General features: G+C 45.7%; 1 protein-coding gene across 4 annotated transcripts in view; it reads right to left on the reverse strand.

Annotated features, from left to right (window-relative positions):
* LOC119159987 (venom metalloproteinase antarease TserMP_A) overlaps nucleotides 1-21819 on the reverse strand; it is a 78372-nt gene that overhangs the window by 35134 nt on the left and 21419 nt on the right. For all 4 annotated transcript variants that reach the window (XM_075890017.1, XM_075890016.1, XM_075890018.1 and 1 more), the window contains 3 exons: nucleotides 17042-17110; nucleotides 16853-16983; nucleotides 15052-15101 (listed from right to left, as the gene is read on the reverse strand). In XM_075890017.1, the coding sequence (XP_075746132.1) occupies nucleotides 15052-15101; nucleotides 16853-16983; nucleotides 17042-17110 (250 nt within the window). The remainder of the gene's footprint in view (nucleotides 1-15051; nucleotides 15102-16852; nucleotides 16984-17041; nucleotides 17111-21819) is intronic.

A 21819-nucleotide genomic window follows, 5' to 3' on the forward strand; every position in this document is an offset into this window, starting at 1 on the left:
AGTTTGGCCGCGTCGTTCCAGTCATTCAAAGCAGCCACGCGTTCGAAGTCGACCAACCAGTCCTCGACGTCTTCGAGCTCGGTGCCATGAAACAGTGTCGGAACCTGTGGACTTTCGAGGGTGTACCGAGTCACCGGGGGGTTCCCCGTTCCTGTTAAAGTGGTTTGAACGGACGTGCTCATCATACTGGTGTGGTGAACTGTAGGGTCAGCTTCGGGTGGCAATCCCCTGATCCTGCGGCTTGTTCGATGAACGGGAGTGTGGACTCGAACTGGGCTTGTGGTGCCGCTTCCAGAAGGGGTCTGAAACATCCGTGAGGGGCTACCCCGCACCTCCACCAATTGTCACGTCGCTCCAGGGGGTGTCGACAAGGTTTTTTGATGTCCGAGCAACAGGGCTCTAACCAAGCGCGTCGGTTGGGCTTGTTTGCCAGAGCGGGGGTCCAGGCGCACTTCTTTCTTCTCTGTGGTGTGAGCCTTCACCTTGGCATACGACCCACTACTAGAAGTAGGTGGCAATATATATATATATATATATATATATATATATATATATATATATATATATAACAAAAAGTCTGGCTTTGCTTGCCGTATAGTTAGAGAAAAACAGATATATGCTTTTGAAAACCTGTTTATTGGTGGCATTTCGATCGAAGACCGATCTTCATCAGACAAAATTTACTTTGCTCCGATGCGCTTTTACGTCATCGCCCAGCCAAGCGAGAGAAAGAGAAAACGAGAGCGAGAGAAAAAAAATGAACACATAAACGAGTGGTCAAACAACTTACGATATACTGAAAATTGGTCCATACTGATAAGTGGTCTAACAACCACGTGTGCGTGCGCGTACTTCCACATACGCAAAGCAGGTGTATTTTGTGCAAAAAAAGAGAGAAAAAAATGCACACATAAAAGAGTGGTAAAAAAACCATGATATGGGGGACCAGCGCTGGATAGGTGGCGCGCCGAAATAGAGCACCAAGCGGAGTGTCGCGACACAACTCAGCTGCTCAAGCCCAGACGACCAGCCGCAGTATACCGTGAAAATGTGGCGGTTAGGACTAGTTGGTATGACATGATGGTAGATATAGAGCGAGAACAGAACGACGACAGCGAGACGAGCGCTCGTCTTCTTCTTGTCCCTTTGTCATTGTTCTGTTCTCGCGCTATATCTGCCGCAGTACACCACTCGGAGAGAACGCGCGTGCGCCGCTGCCGTGCTTCATTTTGGAACGAAGAACTCTAAAAGCCACTGTGAATTGATAATGCACTGTGGTTTAGAAAAATAATTTGATTCGAAGGCTACTCTCACATAAAAAGCACAAAAAAAACGGAGAGAAGCGCTGCATAGCGAACGGTGGCTATGCATATGATATCGAAGGGACAATGCTGTGACGTGATGGCGACTCCCTCGACCTGATTTTCTGCGTACGTGCTGGGTTACGTGCTAATGCTGGTGCAGGCTGGTATGCTCCCATTGATAGGTCCTTGCTACGACAATACCACGCTGCCAACGACTCCAGTAAAACAAAAAAAACAAAAGAAGAGTAGATGGTAGCTGCGTCAATTTCTTTTTTTTAGGCATCGTTTGTACACCCTGTCCGCGGTATCTATGCAGGGGGACGTTGATAAGGCAAACCATGAATTGTGGCAGAAATAACACGTGTGGTGTCGCACTGCTATTCTTGAGGGCGTGGCATAAATGAACGACGACAGCAGCCGCACATTGAGGGGGGTGAAATATAGAAAGAACACCCTTAAACCAAGATATATGATTGGAGAACCCCAAGCGGTCACAATTGTTGTTATGCTTTTTATGTTAGGGTCTGTTGCTTGTGTTCGCCATGCACTCATGTCATACCATACTAGTTTTGCAACATGCCATGTGAACGAAACCACCGCAAGAGCTGAAGGACCATGAAATGTAAATCATGGCAATCATGGCATCTATGTCATGATTTTCATGTTATGACTGGTCAAATGTGTTCTTACTACAGTCATGTTATTTATGCCATACCAAGTTTGGTATCGATACCATTATCGAAACGGCCAGGAGAGCTAAAATTCATCGGCGGCTAGATAGATAGATAGATAGATAGATAGATAGATAGATAGATAGATAGATAGATAGATAGATAGATAGATAGATAGATAGATAGATAGATACGCTCAAAGTCACCGAAGTTCGCTAAGAAATGCTTCGCATTTAAAAAAAGACTACCTGCCTATCATATCATTCACTTTGGCATCAGATGGTGTTTGGTGGTGGTGGTCAAATGAATAGACGCATGAAAATTTATTAGTCCTGAAGTGCACGACTTAACGCTCAGCGGGCCAGATTAAAAAAAGAAGTTTACATAGGCCGCATGTGCATACACGCTCGTTCTATTTCCGGCAGAACGCCGTTCAAACTCAAATTTTGGCTCTGCTTTTCACTGGTGGCCGTCTTCACTGTCGAATAAATATAGCAGACACGTGGCATTCAGCTTAGAAACGAGCCCAACAGCACTAGACAGGAGAGTCGTTTTTCCGCTTGGATGCAACGCCGCTTCCTCTTTCTACGTCCTTCGTTTGCTGTATACGTCCCCCCTTTATTTATATATTGTTTAGCTTGAATACGCAGCAGTAGCGCCAGCGCCTTTTGGTTTTGTTACAGCGATGCGCGCCAGCACCGCCTCTGCCAGCTGCCACTCTCGTCTGCGGGAGAAGCTGGGAAGTGCGCGCTCTCACCGCCAGGCTGAGTCGTGGAAGCTCCAGCGCTGGTTCTCTATACATAGAATTGAGCCATGTTTTTGGGTCCAGGTAGGGAAATGGTCCCGGTGGGTAAATTAAGCACATTACAGTGATCAGTCTTGAAGTTTCACTCCTCAGGCTCACCCCTTCCGTTCATAGAGATGTTTGCTTGGTTAGATGCCATACGAGTCCCCATAGCCGTGCCATTATTTGTATGTAGTATTGGTTAGAAAACTTGAAGCTGTTGAGTTGAAACACCAACTTAGCAAGGGTTTTAGTGACTATTGTGTTTGGTGAGTCATCAGATTTACTATAGGACTCTACTGATGCTTTGATGCGGCCACTGTGTGGAATATTGGTGTAAAGGAAGGTTACATCAAGAGTTACAAGGAGGGCACTCTCAGGGCTTGTTAGATCTTTGATCGTCCTAATGAAATGGTGGTTATCACGAAAGTAAGAGGGGTGTGTAGGAGGTATGTTTTAGGGGCGAAGCTCCTTAGGGCGTGGGCTGTGCGTCCCCTGTAGCCTGTATGTAGCCACCTCTAGTTTAGTTCTTGCAGTGTTCACTAGATGGCGGTACCGTCCCCTGTATGTAGCCACCTCTAGTTTAGTTCTTGCAGTGTTCACTAGATGGCGGTACCGTCTCCTGTATGTAGCCACCTCTCGTTTAGTTCTTGTAGTGTTTACTAGATGGTGGTACTTGTAGCTGATGATGAAAAGATGCAAGATGTTATAAACTAGAAAGCGGTACTTGTAGTTGATGAAAGACGCGAGATCTTATAAAATAGGAATGATGTCACATATGGCGCGTGTCATTGGTTGAAGGCATCCTTCGATTTAGTGCGGCGACGTACGCTAGGGGGAGCGTTGTAATAAAATCCGTTCGCTGTAGGCGCGCGCTCGGAGTCACCGGATGGATAAGGCTGCACAGCGGAGAGAGCGCAAGGCGGCAGCAGCGCGCGCTCGCAGACAGAATCCCGATGTGCGAGCGCGCGAGGCGAGGGACATCGCAAGCCATCCATCGTCTAAGAACAAATAAAAGTTGATTTGTGTATATACACACACAGTGTTTCTCACGTCTTTACATGATGATCGACTGGGGAATTACACGGAAGATTCACAGTTTACCGATGAATCCCTCCGGAGCTTCGCCCATTCATCATCATTCACCCCGTGAATATGCCGTAATTTTTTAAATATGGAGTCTATGTAACTTAACATTGGTTCAGTGAGGGTACCTCTTCCTAAAATTATTGGTCGGCTGGGGTTTCCTTTTTTGTGTATTCTTAGAAGAATATGAAACCGTCCAGGTTTGACAAGGGCTACAGTAAGCGCCTTGAAGAGTTTAGTATCTAACTCTCCGAGTTCTACCAGATCATGGAGAGCGGTGGTTATTATCGCTTGGTGTTCTGGGGTTGGATCTTCATCCCGTGGTTTGTAGAAAGATGTGTTGGTTATTTGGCGGGTGCCTTCTTGGATAGAGCCGGATCTATTTATTATTACAATTCTTTCCTTTTATTTTCTGGTTTTATGATGACATCTATTCGATCACTGAGTGCCCTAAGTGCTTCATACTTCGTTCTTGAGAGATTTCGGGCTGCTGCCGGTTTGTGTGTGTTATATTACCGAAGTATGTCTTTTTGAATGACTTCGATGTAGGTATCTAGATGCCTCTCAGGCTGAGAGCTTGGTGTTCACTGTTGCCTTGAACTAAAAGGTATTGTGGTACTGGTTCCTTCCTGGGGTTTGTCGAAACAGTATTTTTCCAGGCGAAGATTCCGTGTGAAGTTATCGAGGTCTTGTAACAAGGAGAACTAATTGTATCGGCTATATAGTAGTGGGGCAAATTGTGATTCCGCGGGAGATCCCTGTTCGTTTATGACTGCTAAGTTGAACGTTGGAGAGTTTAATTAGGATTTCTTTTATGTTGTGATGCGTGTCAGTAGTGCCTCTCGGCCGGTCGTTTAAGAATTTTATGCATGCTACCGAATTGTGGAACAACCACTAGTTGAGGGCTCTCTGAATTGTCTGTGTATAGCTCGGAGAAGTTTGGAAGTTTATCCCCTGCCAGTTTTTCTCCTTATTTTTAAATTTCCGCTGTCCTCTTTTTTCTCAAAATGTTTTAGTTCAGTAACTTTTTTAGGGGATAGAAAAGTAGTAGATCTTGCTTTAAGTATATATATATATATATATATATATATATATATATATATATATATATATATATATATATATATATATATATATATATATATATATATATATTGGCGCGGTACAACACGAACAAAACACAGATACACCTTGGGACGACGAAATCAGCGTGTCTTCAACAGCTGAGCCACAAGGTCGTCTTCTTCGGCCTCGAGAGAAGCTAGAGGCCCACTACCTCGTGCCCACTAAATGCCCCATCATCGTTATCGTCTACATGTAGACACGCGTCATTTGCCTCTCTCTCAAAGAGTATCGCCCCGATGTGCAGTCTGTAATGCGGTTTTTTTTTCTAAAGTAAAGTATCACGCAATCACTCGCTGACGTAAAGTTTCATGCGGACTACGTGAACGAGTTCAGGATGGTGCCGGCGACGCCTTGTACTATACGAATAGTCGGGAACAACTTCGTAAGTGACTTCGCTCAGTCGTCGCACAACTAGGTACGGTCCAAAGTATCTTCTTAAGAGTTTTTCGAAAAGTCTTCGTTTTCGTACGTGCGTCCAAACCCATACTTTGTCGCCAGTTTGGTAGACGACTGTTCTGCTGTGAGCATTGTAGCGGCCTGCATCGTAGTGTTGCTGCTGGCTGATCCGTAAACGTGCAAGTTGCCTAGCTTCTTCTGCGCGTTCCGTAAACGTGTCGGCGTCCGGGACGATATTTTCGCCTTCGTGCAGTAACAATGCATCTAACATAGTTCGTACTTCCCGTCGATGAACGAGGCTGAAAGGTGTCATGCGGGTCGTTTCTTGCTTGGCCGTGTTGTATGCAAACGTTATGTAAGGCAAGATTGTATCCCAGTTTTTGTGTTCGACGTCTACGTACATTGAAAGCATGTCTTCAATGGTTTTGTTTAGACGCCCTGTCAGCCCGTTCGTTTGCGGGTGGTATGCGGTGGTCTTACGATGCGTTGTTCCACTCAGCATCAAAACATGGTCAAAAAGATCTGCTGTAAATGCGGTTCCTCTGTCTGTGATTACGACGGTTGGTGCACCAAGCCTCCGTACAATATTCTCAATAAAAAATCTTGCCACCTCTGTTGCTGTACCTCTCTGGATAGCCTTTGTCTCGGCATAACGGGTCAAATAATCCGTCGCGACGATAACCCATCGGTTGCCTGCAGTAGAAGTAGGGAGTGGGCCCAAAATGTCCATGCTTATCTGGTGGAATGGAGTCATTGGGACCTGTGCGGGTTGCAGGAGGCCAGCTGGTTTAGTTGGCGGTGACTTGCGTCGCTGGCAGTCGAGACAGGTACGAACGCGGTGCTTCACGGCTGTGGTTAGTCTTGGCCAGTAATACCTTTGCTGTACCCTGGCCAACGTTCTTGTGTAACACAAGTGGCCAGAGGTAACCTCGTTGTGGCAAGCTTTCAGTACTTCGGTGCGAAGGGCTGCTGGGATGACAAGTAGATAGGCCGATCCCGTCGACGCAAAATTTTTTTATAGAGTACTCCACCACGTAAACAAGATGATGACAATGCTCTTGCGAAAACTTTTGGCGCCTTCCGAGATCTGCCATCCAAGTAGGTAATTAAGCCAAGCAATTCAGCGTCGTCTCGTTGTTGCTACGCAATAATGGTCGTGTCCAGGACACCGAGAAATGATGTTTCCTCCATCTCGGGTAGGATTACCGACTCAATGGGTGAACGGGACAAACCGTCGGCGTCCATATGTCGCTTCCCTGACTTATGTACGACTGCCATATCGAATTCCTGCAGCCTGAAACTCCAACGCGCTAATCGGCCGGTAGGGTCTTTAAGATTAGTTAACCAACACAGTGAGTGGTGGTCGGTAATTACCTTTAAGGGGTGGCCATATAAATACGGATGAAGTTTTGTAACCGCCCATACCACGGCGAGACATTCCTTCTTAGTCGTGGAGTAATTAGCCTCAGCGCGTGTTAACATTCTGCTTGCGTAGGCGATTACCCTTTCTGTGCCCTCTTGCTGTTGCACAAGCACAGCTCCATGACCAACATTGCTAGCATCGGTGTGAAGCATCGTAAGGGCTCTCTCGTCGAAGTGGGCAAAGACTTTGGGTGTTTGTAGTCGCTGGCGAAGATCGTTAAAGCAGCTTCCTCTTCGTTATTCCACTCAAAGGGGACGTCTTCTCTCTTGAGGCGAGTTAGCGGTGATGCTATGCGTGCGAAGTCCGCGATAAATTGTCAATAATATGCGCAGAGGCCGAGAAAGCGTCTGACTGCGTTTTTATTGGTCGGCATAGGGAACTGTTCTACGGCTGCGATTTTTTCAGGATCGGGACAAACACCAGCATGATTGACAACATGACGAAGAAATCGCAGCTCTTCGTAGAAAAAGTGGCACTTCTCAGGCTTCAACGTCACGCCCGCGGACTGTATGGCTCGTAAGACCACCTCAAGTATTTCAAGGTGCTCGTCAAACGTCGTGGAAAACACTATGACGTTGTCCAGATATACTAGACAATTTTTCCACTTCAACCCAGAAAGCATGGTATCCATGAGTCTTTGAAAGGTAGAAGGGGCTGAGCACAAACCGAATGGCAAGACCTTAAATTCATATAACCCATCTGGTGTCACAAAACCGGTCTTCTCGCGGTCTCTCGGGTCCACCTCGATTTGTCAATATCCGCTCCGCAAGTCCATTGAAGAGAAGTATCGACTATGTTGAAGTCTGTCGAGAGAATCGTCTATACGCGGTAGTGGATATACGTCTTTCTTGGTCACCTGATTTAGCTTCCGGTAATCCACACAGAAGCGCAGGCTGCCGTCCTTTTTCTTAACAAGGAATACAGCCGACGCCCAGGGGCTCTGTGAAGGCTGAACGACGTCATCTTCAAGCATTCTGTCTACCTGCTGTTGTATCGCTTCACGTTCTTTTGGAGCCACGCGATAAGGGTTGTGGTGAATAGGTCTCGCCGTTTCCTCGGTAATTATTCGATGCCCGGTTAGAGGCGTGCGGCCAACTCTTGATGTTGTCGAAAAGCAGTCTTGAAATTTGGCCAGTAGCTCAAGGAGTCTGTGTCGGTCGTCTTTCGGTAAAGTAATGCTAACGTCCAGAACAGGCGCTGAATCAAGATTCAGCGACTCGTCGACTACCGCCAAGCAGCCTTCGGAATCTACGACATCGTCGAAGTAAGCGGCAGCCGTGCCTTTAGGAAGGTGCCGGCACTCAGCACTAAAATTGGTGATCAGCAAGTCCGTGCGTCCAGCACCAACTCTGACGATACCTCGTGCGACAGAAATACCGTGAGTGAAGAGCAGCGAGCTTATTCGGTGTGCAACTCCTTCGGTGTCAAACTGAGCAGCGGCGGCCACAGAAACAAGCGTGCATGACCTCGGAGGGAGAACCACATCGTCATCAGTAAGACGCAGTTAGTTTGGTCACGCCTCTGGAGAATTGGGTAAGCCCGAACTGTTGCAAAACGTAATCAAGCTCTCTGGTATGTTGATGACGGCACCATATTCTCGTAAAAAGTCCATGCAGTGAATTAAGTCTCTGCAACATGCGGCGATAACGGCAAACGACGCAGTGAAAGGAGAACCTCCGATGTCAATTCTTGAGGTACATCTTCCCGAGGACATCAATAACTGGCCTCCTGCTGTTCTTATATGAGGGACCGTCCACGGCGTCTTCACTTTTTTGAGGCTGTCGGCGAGGTCCTGACTGATAATGGAGAAGTCGGCCCCAGTGTCGACTAAAGCTGTTACTTTCTGGCCGTCAAAAAGAACACTAAGGTCAGCAGTCACAATTACATCGTTTTCACGGCTTATCGAAGGTATCACGTCATGCTGTGGGGGCTTGTCGTCATCTTTATGGCCTGCAATCATGCCCCCGGAGGTCGCCGCTCTCAGTTTCCCCGGCGTGGGCTAGGTGACCTTCTTGTATTAAGGTCCGCGTAGGTGCGGCGGTGCGACAAAGGCGAACGCGCGGAGGACGGAAAGCGGGATCGACGTCTCGAACCAGGAGGGTGAGCAGGCATTGCCTTTTCTGCAGTGGTAGAGCCATCATCAATGTGAGAACGGGCTCCATAGAAACAGGTGTGGTCACGGCGCGGAGTGTATTCGTCGTGGACACGTTGACCGTCAAACCAAGGTCGATGAGGACGGAATGAATCACCTCGATGCCAGCAATGACGGGCAATATGTCCTGCACCTCCGCAATGAAAGCATATTGGACGTCTGCCCCCTGTGCGCCATGCATCTGTTTTCCGGGTCGGTGGACGCGTCGATGCCCATGGGGTGGCTGTGGACGGCTCGTTGTATGGCTGTAGCGTGGGTAAATGCTGCAGTGTCTGCTCTTGCGGCGGATACGAAGGAGCCATCGGCACCTGGTCGTACAGCGTCGGCATAGCGGGCGGTGGACGTCAGAGAGCGGCAGCGTAGCTCATAGGACGCTGCCTAGCATCAGGACAAGCCATAGACAACGCTTGGTGGATTTCGTCGCTTACGACTTCAGCGATCGACGCGATGAGATTTTCAGCAACCGGATTCCGCAACTTCTGCAGTTCCTCGCGAACTATCTCCCTAATCAAGTCTCGCAAGCAGCTCTGACTCTCAGACGTCATGGCGATAGCATTGATTGGGACATTGCAGGACATGCGGTCATATTGCCTGCAGCGTTGATGAAGGGCCCGCTCGATAGTCATAGCCTCCCTAATAAAATCAACCACGGTACTTGGAGGGTTGTGCAGTAGCCCGGCAAAAAGATGTTCTTTGACACCGCGCATGAGGTAACTCGACTTTTTATCTTCCGTCATGTCCGGGTTAGCTCGTTTAAAGAGATGAGTCATCTCCTCGGCAAACATTGCAACGGTTTCGTTTGGTTTTGGAACCCGAAGCTCCAATAACTGCTGCGCATGGTCCCTTCTATCGATATTGGCGAAAGTATCGACGAACTTCTATCGAAAGTCAGGCCAAGCTGACAGACTGCCTTCTCTATTCTCATACCAAGTACGAGCACCATCGTCAAGGTAGAAATAGGCGATTGAAAGCTATTCCTGTTCCGACCACTAATTTACCTTGGCAACACGCTCGTAGTGGTCAAGCCAGTCGTGAACGTCTTCGTGGGCACCGCCACTAAAGCGATCGGGAACGCGGGGTTGAAAGATGGTCACCTGAGATGGGTGCGTCAGAAAGCTGCCTTGGGGCACCTGTTGCGGACTTGCGTTGGCCATTGGTTGAGGTATGTGGTGCCTAGCAGGTTCCGGTGACTGAGTCAGCTCTGGCGTGAGGCCTTGCAACCGTCGACTGGAGCGATGCACCGGTGTTTCTACAGGTGACAATGCGTCTGGACTTGATGAGCGGCTCCCAGCGGGCGTGTGGAGCATCAGACAGGGTTGCGGCCCAGCACTTCCACTAGTGTCACGGTACAATGCGAATAAAACACAGTTACACCTTAGGACGACGAAATCAGTGGGTCCTCAACAGCTGAGCCACAAGGCCGTCTTCTTGGGCCTCGAGAGAAGCTAGAGGCCCACTACCTCGTGCCCACTAAATGCCCCATCATCGTTATCGTCCACATGTAGACACGCGTATATATATATATATATATATATATATATATATATATATATATATATATATATATATATATATATATATATATATATATATATTCATTCATTTATATATATATATATATATATATATATATATATATATATATATATATATATATATATATATATATATATATATATATATATATATATATACATACATATATATATATATATATACATATATATGACGCTATGATGACTGGGCGACGGGGCCCGGCTCATACTTCATGTTTATTCTATTCTGGCTTCTTCCTCCTCTACTTCTAACCATCCCTGCCTTCTTACGTCACAGGATTCCCCCTCTCTCCGAAAGAAGTTGCGTCAGACAAACAGAAATTAAAAACTGAACATGCACGACTAAAAAGTGAACGCAGTCAAAAAAGGGAAGATCGTTCCATGTCCCAGGATTTTCCGTAAACCCACTTTAGCTTCACAGGAGAGTGCATCAGTCCGGTAAGCGCTGGAGTTCTGGTGGGGGAGGCTGACTGTTGCGTTGAAAAACACAAGTACACCATGAACGTTGAAACTGCAGATGATAAAACTGATTGTATACTTGCAAAGAATGAACGTGGTGTGAAGGCTTTGGAGCACCAGCAGCATGATTTTCGTAGGCGTCGTGCTCTTTGCCTATATTGGTATACATGCAGTGCCATCCGTCTGAGTGTTTGTTGACCAAGACTGATGCGGTGATTTCTGCGTTCTTCCGTACTACAGGGTGTGATTTTACGCCTTCTTCGTCACTTTGTGTCCTGTTGTCTGAACAGCTTTGATTGTAGACTGAATCTTGATATTTTCTGGAGAAAACTTGTGCAATGTTTCTTTTTGCGAAAATGTCTTGAATTAGAAGACTTGTTTGTCTTAAGCAAGACATATTGAATTTGTCGTCACTTCACTTGACCCGCTTGTAGACGCCTTTGTTTAACCCTCGCATGTTCTTCCAAAGATTTTTCCGTTCGTAGTCGTCCTTGTTGGTGTAGCCCATGGAGACTCTGTTGTTCTTGGGCTTGCTTCAGCTGGCATTGATAGTGCTCTTGTGGTAGGAGCTGAGGTGGCAGCCGTTTTTGACCATGGCACTGATTTTCTAGGCAGCTTGATGTCGTGTACAGTGGCGGATGGTAGTCAGTGGACTGTTATGCTGCACTCCGGGTAATGAAGGTTGTGCGCTCGAATTTACTGGAGACTCTTCGGTGGCTCTTGTGACGCCGTTCCTAATGGACGCTTCTGGCTCTCGGCAACGTGTGCGATTTGATGGTCGAGCCTCCTGTGTTGTTAAGACCCCCAGGTGTCTGTGCACTGGATGGTGACACCGCAGCAGGCGTAGTTTGGTCAGATTTCAGTCGGAAATGTTTGTCTTTCTGTGTAACTAACGAGTTAAGCTGTTCTGATGCATGAATATGGATGGTAGACCTTGGGCTCGGCTGAGTACGCTTGGAGCTTTTCCGCTCTATTCCGACCATAGTGAACGCGTGAGACGCGAGGTGGGCGTTGTGAGCGACCAAAGGGCCAAGTGACGGAAAAGTAGGAGGCGGTCGAAGTGCGCGAGATGAAAAGTACTGTGCACAGGGTGGCTCCCTAATCTGATTGTTACGGTACAGTGATGACGTAAAGGTTGGTTTTCGATCGGGCAGCTGCAAAACGCGGTGCGGTGAAGGGTACACTCTTCCTGCAAACAGATATGGCTGCCTTTCATTGAGAGGGTGCTTAATTGCTCTTGTTTCAACGGCCGATTCATTTTTGGTGTCCCAATACGTGAGCAGGGCTTTTGACTGCGGCGACCGAGCGCGGTTGTCTGTGGATGGTCGGTTATATGCGAATCTTCGTCGTAGTCGTCATTGTCTTCTTTAAACCAAATGATCATTTCTTGTTTTATCTTTTCTAATGACACATCGTTTTGAAATATGTGGGTGAGGTAAAATTTGAAGGCCTCACCGGAGACGTAGTCGGTAAAGTTGATGATCATCTCTCGTTCAGACCATGATGCAGCGGTTGCGTGGAGCTCGAATAGGTCAAACCAGTCCTGCACAGGTCCATCGTCCGCTGCTCCGGTGTACTTGGGGATGGGAAGGGCAGTCGATGTTTCCGGCATGGTGCTGGTCGCTGTAAGCGGCCAGGAGTAGATTCCGTAGTCGATGTATGGTCAGAGCGTCTTGTGGAGATCTGCCTCAATGATGAAACACTGATGAAGTGGCCAGGACGTCTTTATCCTGTCGGCTCGTGTGACGCTATGATGACTGGGCGACGTGGCCCGGCTCATACTTCATGTTTGCTCTGATCTGACTTCTTTCTCCTCTACTTCTCCTAACCATCCCTGCCTTCTTACGCGACACACACACACACACACACACACACACACATATATATATATATATATATATATATATATATATATATATATATATATATATATGAATAAAAAGATAAGATAAAATAACATGCTTATTCAAGAACACAGGCAAAAAAGCGACGAAAACAAAGAGACTTCAAGAAACCAAAATACGCAAATTCTTTTTCTGATGAAGCTATCAGCGGTTTACTGATGCAGCTGCCGCGAGCGACCATTGCTGCTTCAATTATGAATCTAGTGCATTCGTTAGGCTGGGACACGAGAACCGTTGCCTTTTCAAACACTGGCTGACTCCAACATCCAGAACAAACCAAAAAACTGTCCTGTTCTACACTTCCTCCCTTCTGGCAATGTTCTTGACGTCTTACATTGGGGAACCTGCCTGTCTGACCTGCGGGCTCTCTTCTACAAGACACAGGTATACTGTAAACAATTCTTGTCCCACACTCAACTTTTTACGGTGCTCAATCTTGCGATCGCTCCCAATATTTTTTACGGGACTAGTTCGGACACACATCATGCTATGCGAAATTTCAATGCGAGCCATAAACTTTTCATCGGGTGAACTTGTAACGTGGTGGACGTGTTGTTCACAAAGAAAGACGCGAACATGGTCCTGTAAACCATAAAGTTTGCTTTGTTTGACACGGAGTCTCAATTTATAATAGTAACAGAAGCACTAATTACATTTTTAGATGAATTCGTATTAATACAGCGCTTCTACACTGCAAACTTTTGCCTTAAAAATTATAAGCACGGCAGCTTGAAAGCTTCCCGTCATGGCACTGATGCTACATTACAGGCTATACTGAAAATAGAGAGTTGTTAATCGAGCGAAGGCAGGTCGACGATAGAACTGAGTACAAGCACTGAAAACTTTACCGCTCGTGATCACCTTGTCTAAGCCTTAAGCCTGTTTTAAATCGTTCTTGTTGATTTTCTCATACCTTCTTTTTTGGTATTTTTTTCACACACGCACAGTCAGTGCTTTTTTTCTGAGAAACCCTTTTTCATTCAAAATTGACATATTTTCTTATAACGTTAGTAGACGTGTATTGAACTTCAATAAGCAAAATCGTGCAAGAATATTTACAATGGGGGCCTGTAATACGAAGGTACCCCCATATTGTTAGTGCATATTTTGATGTATTTATTTACCATGTTTTGAATATTTATCTGTTCTTATTTGCTTTAGTTCATTGCACAGGCCTAAATGTGTTTTCATGTCACTAGGAAAATAAATATTTTTTTCGCGTGCAGCACTTGAGCTGGGAGTGTCGGCATAAGGCCCGCTTTCAGTGACTTATAAGTTAAATAATAATAAAAATGAGACTTCCTTCAAAGACTCACATGTGCCAAAAATGTGTTTTATATTGTAGGAGAATAAACTTCTGTTATCATCGCTTCTTAAAAAATTCTGACTCATGGCTTCATTCCTTGACCACTGGAGAATACCGTAAAATGAAATTGCAACATTGGGATGTGTTACATGCTTTTACATTTATCCTATTCTTGTTGTAGGGCAGTTTGCGGTCTGCGTTTAGCTTTGCGGTATATATATTGCAGAACGTAAAAAAAAGATTAAGTTTCTGAAAAAATGTGTAAGAAAACATGAACAGAGAAACAACGTTCTTCAAATCAGCCAAAAGAGAACTTTGTTGCAGGCCCCGTACAATGGTCAAAAGCCATGTCTATAGAACGACTATGCGTCGTACTCTGAACCGTACGAGTCACATCTGCAGTTCGGAACAAGCCATATCAGAGCATACGCGGCACCGACAATGTTCCTTACTTGCAGATGCCCTCTTTGTTTAACACCGCGGCCATGATAACTTCTTCGGCTGTCAGAAGCGCGGTGAAAAGAGTATGATCTACTGGATTGGTGAATTTTATACTGCGAATTTATTCTCGGTTCATGGTACCATACCATGCCAAGAATGGTCCACTTTTTTTGCGCTAAACCGATCAGAAAGCCTCCGATGGCCAAATTGGGTGTTGCATGCGTGGTGACACTCAAGGATAAAATATGCAAAATAAGCTCGTCATTGGCGCCGCGCTTGCTAAGGTGGGGCTTGTTTATCACTGCAGATGTCGCTTGTACAGTTCCGAGTTCATGCTGCGTAGTTCGAGATATGAAGGTCAACCACTGCACATTCTATCGAGATAACCCGCTCCAGCAAATACATGATAGGGCAGACGTTAAGCTGTCAATTTAAGTCACTTACCTAAAGTACCGCCAAGGTTTTTCCCACGTCTAATTTTAACCAGACCTGCACTAAGAAAAAAAGAAACATTTTACACGTGACATATCACACCGATTGATTTCACTCATGTTGGTATACACAATAAAATGTATCTTTCACAGACATCAGACGTTTTTTTATAGATGACAGCTGTGACTACAAAACGAAAAATAAAATAAACATGGAATTATTTATTGCGTGTTGGTTGTTTCGCTAATTTCAATTACTTCTAGTTATAGCCTAGATAAGTATGGTATGGTATAGAAAAACTTTATTTAGCTTCATCGTGCCGTGCACTGGCGCATAGCCGGTGCCACCTAATCTTTCTACCTTGTCGTGGGCCCGTTGCTTTGCCCATAGTTGTGTCATTAAATCCAGACTGCATAGCACAGCATCCCACTAGGACGATGTTATATCTTCAACCCGTAAGACAGGGCACTTCCTGAGCATGTGATGATAGCTGCACCCGACACGGTGGTGTAGTGGCTAAGGTACTCGGCTGCTGACCTTCAGGTCACGGGTTCAAATCCCGGCTGCGGCGGCTGCGTTTACGATGGAGGCGGAAATGTTGTAGGCTCGTGTTCTCAGATTTGGGTGCACGTTAAAGAACCCCAAGTGGTCGAAATTTCCGGAGCCCTCCGCTACGGCGTCTCTCATAATCATATGGTGGTTTTGGGATGTTCAGACAGAAAGATAGATAGATAGATAGATAGATAGATAGATAGATAGATAGATTAGGATGCAGAAGGGAAGAAATGAAGGGCAGAGAGGGCAACCCTACGCTTGTCCAAGTTGTTACCCAGCACGGGGGGAAAAGTTGAGGGGATTAAAGAGAGAAGTGAAGGGCAACATGTGGGTACATGTGAGCCTGTCCATCGCACGCTTATAAGCAGTGAAGTTCCAATCGTCTATGTGACCTTGTCCATTGCACGCCTAGAAACGGTCACGTTCCGGTTGTCTTTAAAAAACCTAGCAATGTGCGCGTGGATTTGCTGGCCTGCAACGCGTAGAGCCATGAACCGACGATCTTAGCTTCGGAAAAAAATAGAGACTCAAATAAATGTGCACCTGGTTCACAAAGAAATACTTCCTTCGCCTCTAATGCGTGAAAACTCAGATGAGTCTGCACGTCTGGGCCTGTATTGGCAGAACATTGCCATATACTGAACGGCGCTAACCGACGGCGCACATATTGTCATTCTTGTTTATGTGAAAACAGTCGACACGCCTTAAAACAGTCTCTTGCTGTAATCATTGTTGAAAGCCATTCTCTTGAAAAAATACGAGACAATGAATTAAGCGGGGTTGTTTCTTTTAGCTGGCTGGGTAAGAGTGAGTTTACATTCCAATGTGTTATTTAGCACAGGTGTACCGACTGATAGTTCTGAAACCAAAGGCATAGGAGGCAAAAAGGTCACCATTTATAGAATATGAATTAGAACATCAAGCTTATTCATCCTTTCAACGTGTACAACTACAAAATTGCACTTATTTGTCTGTGTCCTTGCACTGTATTCAGGAATCCCACACTCTCCTATTAGTAATTTTTACTACAGAATCTGCACCTCTAAATACTTTAGCCTTTGCAGCATGCACACAATTCCAGCAATGAAGCGGTAGCAGCAATAATTTGTTGTTCCACGGTGAAGGCCACTGAGCCAGCACAACCTGCTCTTGGTGTTTTATATGCAGTTTCCACGGTGCAATATGGACTCTGGTAGCATTTTCCATGCAATACTGAAGCAGTAGTTTAGGTTATGTAATAAACTTTGTGTACAATTACCTGACTGCCATATATAGGATGTCGGACTTCTTGTGTACTTCGCTGGTACGTGCCAGACTCCCCAATGCAGACAATGTTTGATCTACCATGATTCGTCCGTCGTCATGTATATGTAGATAGTCTGTTTTGGCCTGAAAGGTAATGCTCTGATCAGCATGGACGCAAAATATCCTAATGTGTCTTCGTTACCTGCAGCCCTTCTATTGCTGTTAACGCTATCCTGGCGGGGGGCACGAGTTGCTGCAAGCGGAGGCTCACCTGCAAAGGTAGACCAAAACAAAACTGTGCATCTATGGTTGTGAACAAATAGTGTACCCCAAGCAAAAATAGCAAAAAATGTAAGACAGCTTTGCACTGTGGTCTCAAATTTAAAAAAATGCAAAACTTGGCAGCCTTGTTTTTTTATTTCTTTTTTCATTCTCCATCGTTCTCATTCTCTTTTTTGTGTTTCTGTATTTTTCTGTCGTTATTTTCTTCCTACTTCCTCTCTGCTTATTCCTTTCTCTTTCTTGCACTCCTGGTTTTCCTCACATTTTTCCTATTTTCTGTCATTCAATGTTGACCTTGTATCGTCTTTTTTTTAATGTTATACGTGTCTTTGGCTAAGGTAATTACGGCTAGCGATGGCAACATATCCTAGCCCGGTCTCCCAAAAGGGTTCCGCACTTTATAATGGTATTGTGACAATGTATCAAGTTGAGGGTAGGCTTCTGAATAAATCACAACTGATCATTTCCGATGTGGATGTATTTATATTCGCCGACTGTAGGCACCTAGGCAATGTAACCATGAAGGCTAACTTAGGTATTCATGTAGTTCGAAAAAGAGGAAAGTAACAGAACATTCTCCTGGATATATATACTTGAGGATAACCATATGGCATAATTTCCGTATGTATCTCGTCATGATAAGCACTGGCCCCACCGCGGTGGTCTAGTGGCTAAGGTACTAGACTGCTGACCCGCAGGTCATGGGTTCAAATCACGGCTGCGACGGCTGCATTTCTGACGGAGGCGGAAATTTCCTAGGCCCATATGTTCAGATTTGAGTACACGTTAAAGAACCTCAGGTGGCCAAATTTTCGGAGCCCAACATTACGGCGCCTCTCATAATCATATGGTGGTTTCGGGACGTTAAACCCCACAAATCAATCAATCATGATAAGCACTGCGCAGTAAGACGGGCCGCAGTCATTCCACATCGCCTCTGAATCCTTCGCAAAAGGTTTGAAACAGTCAAAGGCAAGATCAGTTCGTGATAAAAAGAGGAATCAGTATTTACCAAGCGTTTTTTTAAACTAAAGCCGACTTGGAGAAAGCAGCGTTTGTCACTTCTAAAATCTGCATACCACACAAGCACAGGAAAGAGAAATAAAAGGCGTCTGTTGTACAAACGCTTGCGATAAAATGTGGGAGAGGCATTGAATGCAGGAACCATCTCCCCCGGACAGCTCGCCGGGCTCTGGCGACGAGTTGACTCTACTGGACCTGGTCCTGCCTCAAGATCGCGGCCTCCCAGTATTTTCTGGGGTGGTTTGCGTCGACATTTGTGGCTGCCCTTTTTAGCGCTGGGTCGCTTGCTTTGCAGTGCACTTGGTGTGACGAAGTATCTACCATATAGGAGCGTGGGCAGATATAGCTGCATCTCGCATGATGCAATAAAATGCCATGCGCGAATGTATTGGACTGAAGTCCGCTGGTTCGTGTCTTCGTTTCTCGTGAAATTTGGATGTGCAGGATTCTCAGAGCTGTGACGGTATCTTGCCTTTATGTTCTTCGTCCGCTTATAGGGTGGTTCTATATCATGCCGTAGCACTACTCGTCCTGTGCATGAGAGCTCAAGTCTGTCGACCTCGTTGTAGAGGGGAGTGCTTCGTTTATTCCACCATATGTGAGCTCCCTTGCCAAGTAAATGGTCAGTGGAGGCCGTTCGTGGCAGTCCTAGGGTGACCGCTGGGGCCTTTCGTATATATATATCAGTCAAACTGATTTTACAACAAACGCTGTTATGAAAAGTGTAAAGCAGTAAGGCTGCTGTAGTTGTCCGCCACCACCACTACCGATGTCTGTAACCACAGTCACACAAAATATTAAGAAAAAACAAAGTAAGAAAAACACCAGGTCTGCGCAGAAAGCCACAGCAAAGCCGCAGTGAAAGCTATAAGAGTGCTGTTTCTAGAAAACGTTGCAAACTCTCTTGGCGCTACTAATACAAGTACGCTTGCAAAGTACGCAATGCTCTATTAATTGATTCAATGGCTGAAGACGATCAAGAAGTATCGCTGAGCCCCTTTTAATGGGTTGGAAGCATCCATCAACCCACTCGTGATCGAATTTATATTTTGTGATGCTTGGTTACAAAGGTTGTACTGCGTGATGCTTGGTTATTTTACTATGCGATTACGTTATATTGCGTATGTTAAAGCTGTTCTTTCCCGGCATGCTACTCGTATAAGATGTTTGCGCGTAAGGTTTTCGAGGACCAACATTGCTAAGTTGTAGAACACTGGGCTGACACGGAACGGACCTAGGTTCGGGTCCGTTTGCCCTAGTGTGCACGCTGGTTTGTTTGACATGGTTTGTCTTTTGCAAGCGGGTATGTTTGACATTTCACGCGTTGCGAGCGTAAGAAAGATGGTTATACGTGCAATGTGTCGTTGACGTTAAAATTAAAAAAGCGCTTGTGTATTTGCTCTTGTATGAAAAAGCATGGTCTCTATTCAGCAAAGGCACACAATGTTGAAGAAAGAAACGTATGTTAAAAAAGGTAGTGCAAGAATAAAGTTCTAAACTTCGCTAGCGCACAGGGAGAGAAGCTTGGGGTGCACATGGTGCCCTACCTTCATGCATGCCCAGTTTCACTCAGAGTACGGCTTCCTGGCGGGGACAACTTCTTAGTTAAGTGCACCGAGACATCGAAGTATCCTTTACTATTTAGACGGGACGCTTAGTGGTGCCATTGATCTATAAGTAGTAGGTGGCTTGTATGGCTGTATCTTATGATAGGCTACGTTAGGTGAGCCGTAATGGTCCCACTACTGCCAGTGACGAGAACCTCTGCAGCACAATGATGAAGAACGAGGTACTGAAGAAAGAATTTCGCTGCCTCGACGGCACTTCTGTTCGGCAGGGCCCTCTTTTCTGTGTAGCGGGAGATGTACACTGTGGCTACGGCGATTCGTTTATTTCGAGAAGTCAAAGTTGCTAACGTTATTTTCTTTAAAGATCGGCGAAGGGCTTTGATGAACAGGAGAACTTCGGCGTGCCTGGTAGGTGGTGCATTCCGTCTCTATGGTCTCGGTAAGCCGTTATGTAGTAAGTGACACCGTAAGTGACACGGGAGGCGAGGCAAATAATACTTCTCATACATTCTAGCGAGCACACGGAAAAATTCATTTAGAATTGCCAGTACGGCATGTTGGTATGAATTCATAATGAAAAAAGCACCAAAAGTACAAAAATAGGGGTCACTTAAGCTTCACCTTTAAGAGTTGAACGTGATAGCGAAATTCGGCCTCTAGTGCGCTCTTCAACCACTAAGTGCTTACTTATTCATATGTTGTGTTACATACACACACACGCACACAGCAGATCATATCAGCGCACGCACGCGAATGGTATATACAGTTTTTTTTATCTAAAGCAAGAGCTGCAAGGCATCCAAGATACACCCCGTGCGCACGCCATCTTGGAGGCAATAAAGAGCCTCACAATGCCTCAGAGATAACGGCACATTATCTAGCATTTGCTGTTTGCTTGATCAGCGCCTCTAGAAAGGCATGACATGTTTTTTGCTGGATGGACATAGTTGACTGTTTGTAGAGCTGTTTGAAAGTTCTTGTGTGTGTTTTTAGCGGCGGTGGCTGCACTATCCCGGTCTTTTTCGACGTAGTTTAAGGCTTCCCACAAGCGCCTACTAATCATCGGGTGGGCTCGTTTTCGTTGTGGCACCTGTCGAACAAATGCGTTAAAGGGGCCCTGAAACACTTTTTCAAGTAACCATAGAATTAATTCACTAGAAGATCTTATTGCCTGGCAAAATATTGCTTTTGTAACTCCACAGTGCGGGTAGAGTTACAGCGGTTTGTCACACGCTGCCATTGCATTATCTCTTCTCTAGTCCCGACGAAAGCGCTGAAAGTTAAGCAGGGAGGCGTGGCAAGGGCAGAGAAACTATCGCGCCTCGTGACCTTGAGCATTTATTTTTTTTCTTCGAATGTTTGGCTTTCTCAGTGGGATCGTTCGCACACATGGACAAGTAGTGGCCTCCCGCGGTGATCTTGGTGACTTGAGTTTTTGGTCACAGACGAACAGACTATATTTCGCTCACAAACAACGGGGCTGACACCGATGGCGGGATTTCTGCGACACGAGCTCTCTAACGCTATCGCGTTAAAAAGTACAAGGGAGTGCTCGTCATGTGTCCTTTCTAAGTGTTTGTACTTTTGGGCGCTTGTTGCAATATGGAAATATCCAAGGTGTCCAGTCATGGGATTGTTGCGCAAAGCTTCGAGAACATCTGGAAAATCTTGAACGTTCTACTAAAATGCTGTTGGCCCGAAGTGACGAGAATTTTGTTAATGAAAAGCTGCTTTGCAAGAAATACAATGCGAGTCCTCATTTGAATGCATTTGAAAATCCTGGAGAAAGCACATTGGCGTCGACTGCCTGCGTTTGTGCTCTTGTCACTTCACCGCCGCATCACGACTAGAACGATTACTGCTTCTTGGGAACCATAAATGCCGACGACTTTTCATAACAACAGATAGACCATGCCAGAACTCAAGAAAATCGAGGAATATATCGAGGAGAGCACCGCAGGTGTGTTTAATGTGGTAGTTCTGCCGACAAAAACGAAAAGTGTTGTTCCAAAGTTTAATAATAATATGTGATGTTCAACGTCCTAGCACATAGATAACAATATGAGAGGCGTGGTAGTGAAAGACTCTCAAAACTTTGACCACCCTT

Source organism: Rhipicephalus microplus, chromosome 3 (genome assembly GCF_043290135.1).
Source record: "Rhipicephalus microplus isolate Deutch F79 chromosome 3, USDA_Rmic, whole genome shotgun sequence".
Lineage (NCBI taxonomy): Eukaryota > Metazoa > Arthropoda > Arachnida > Ixodida > Ixodidae > Rhipicephalus > Rhipicephalus microplus.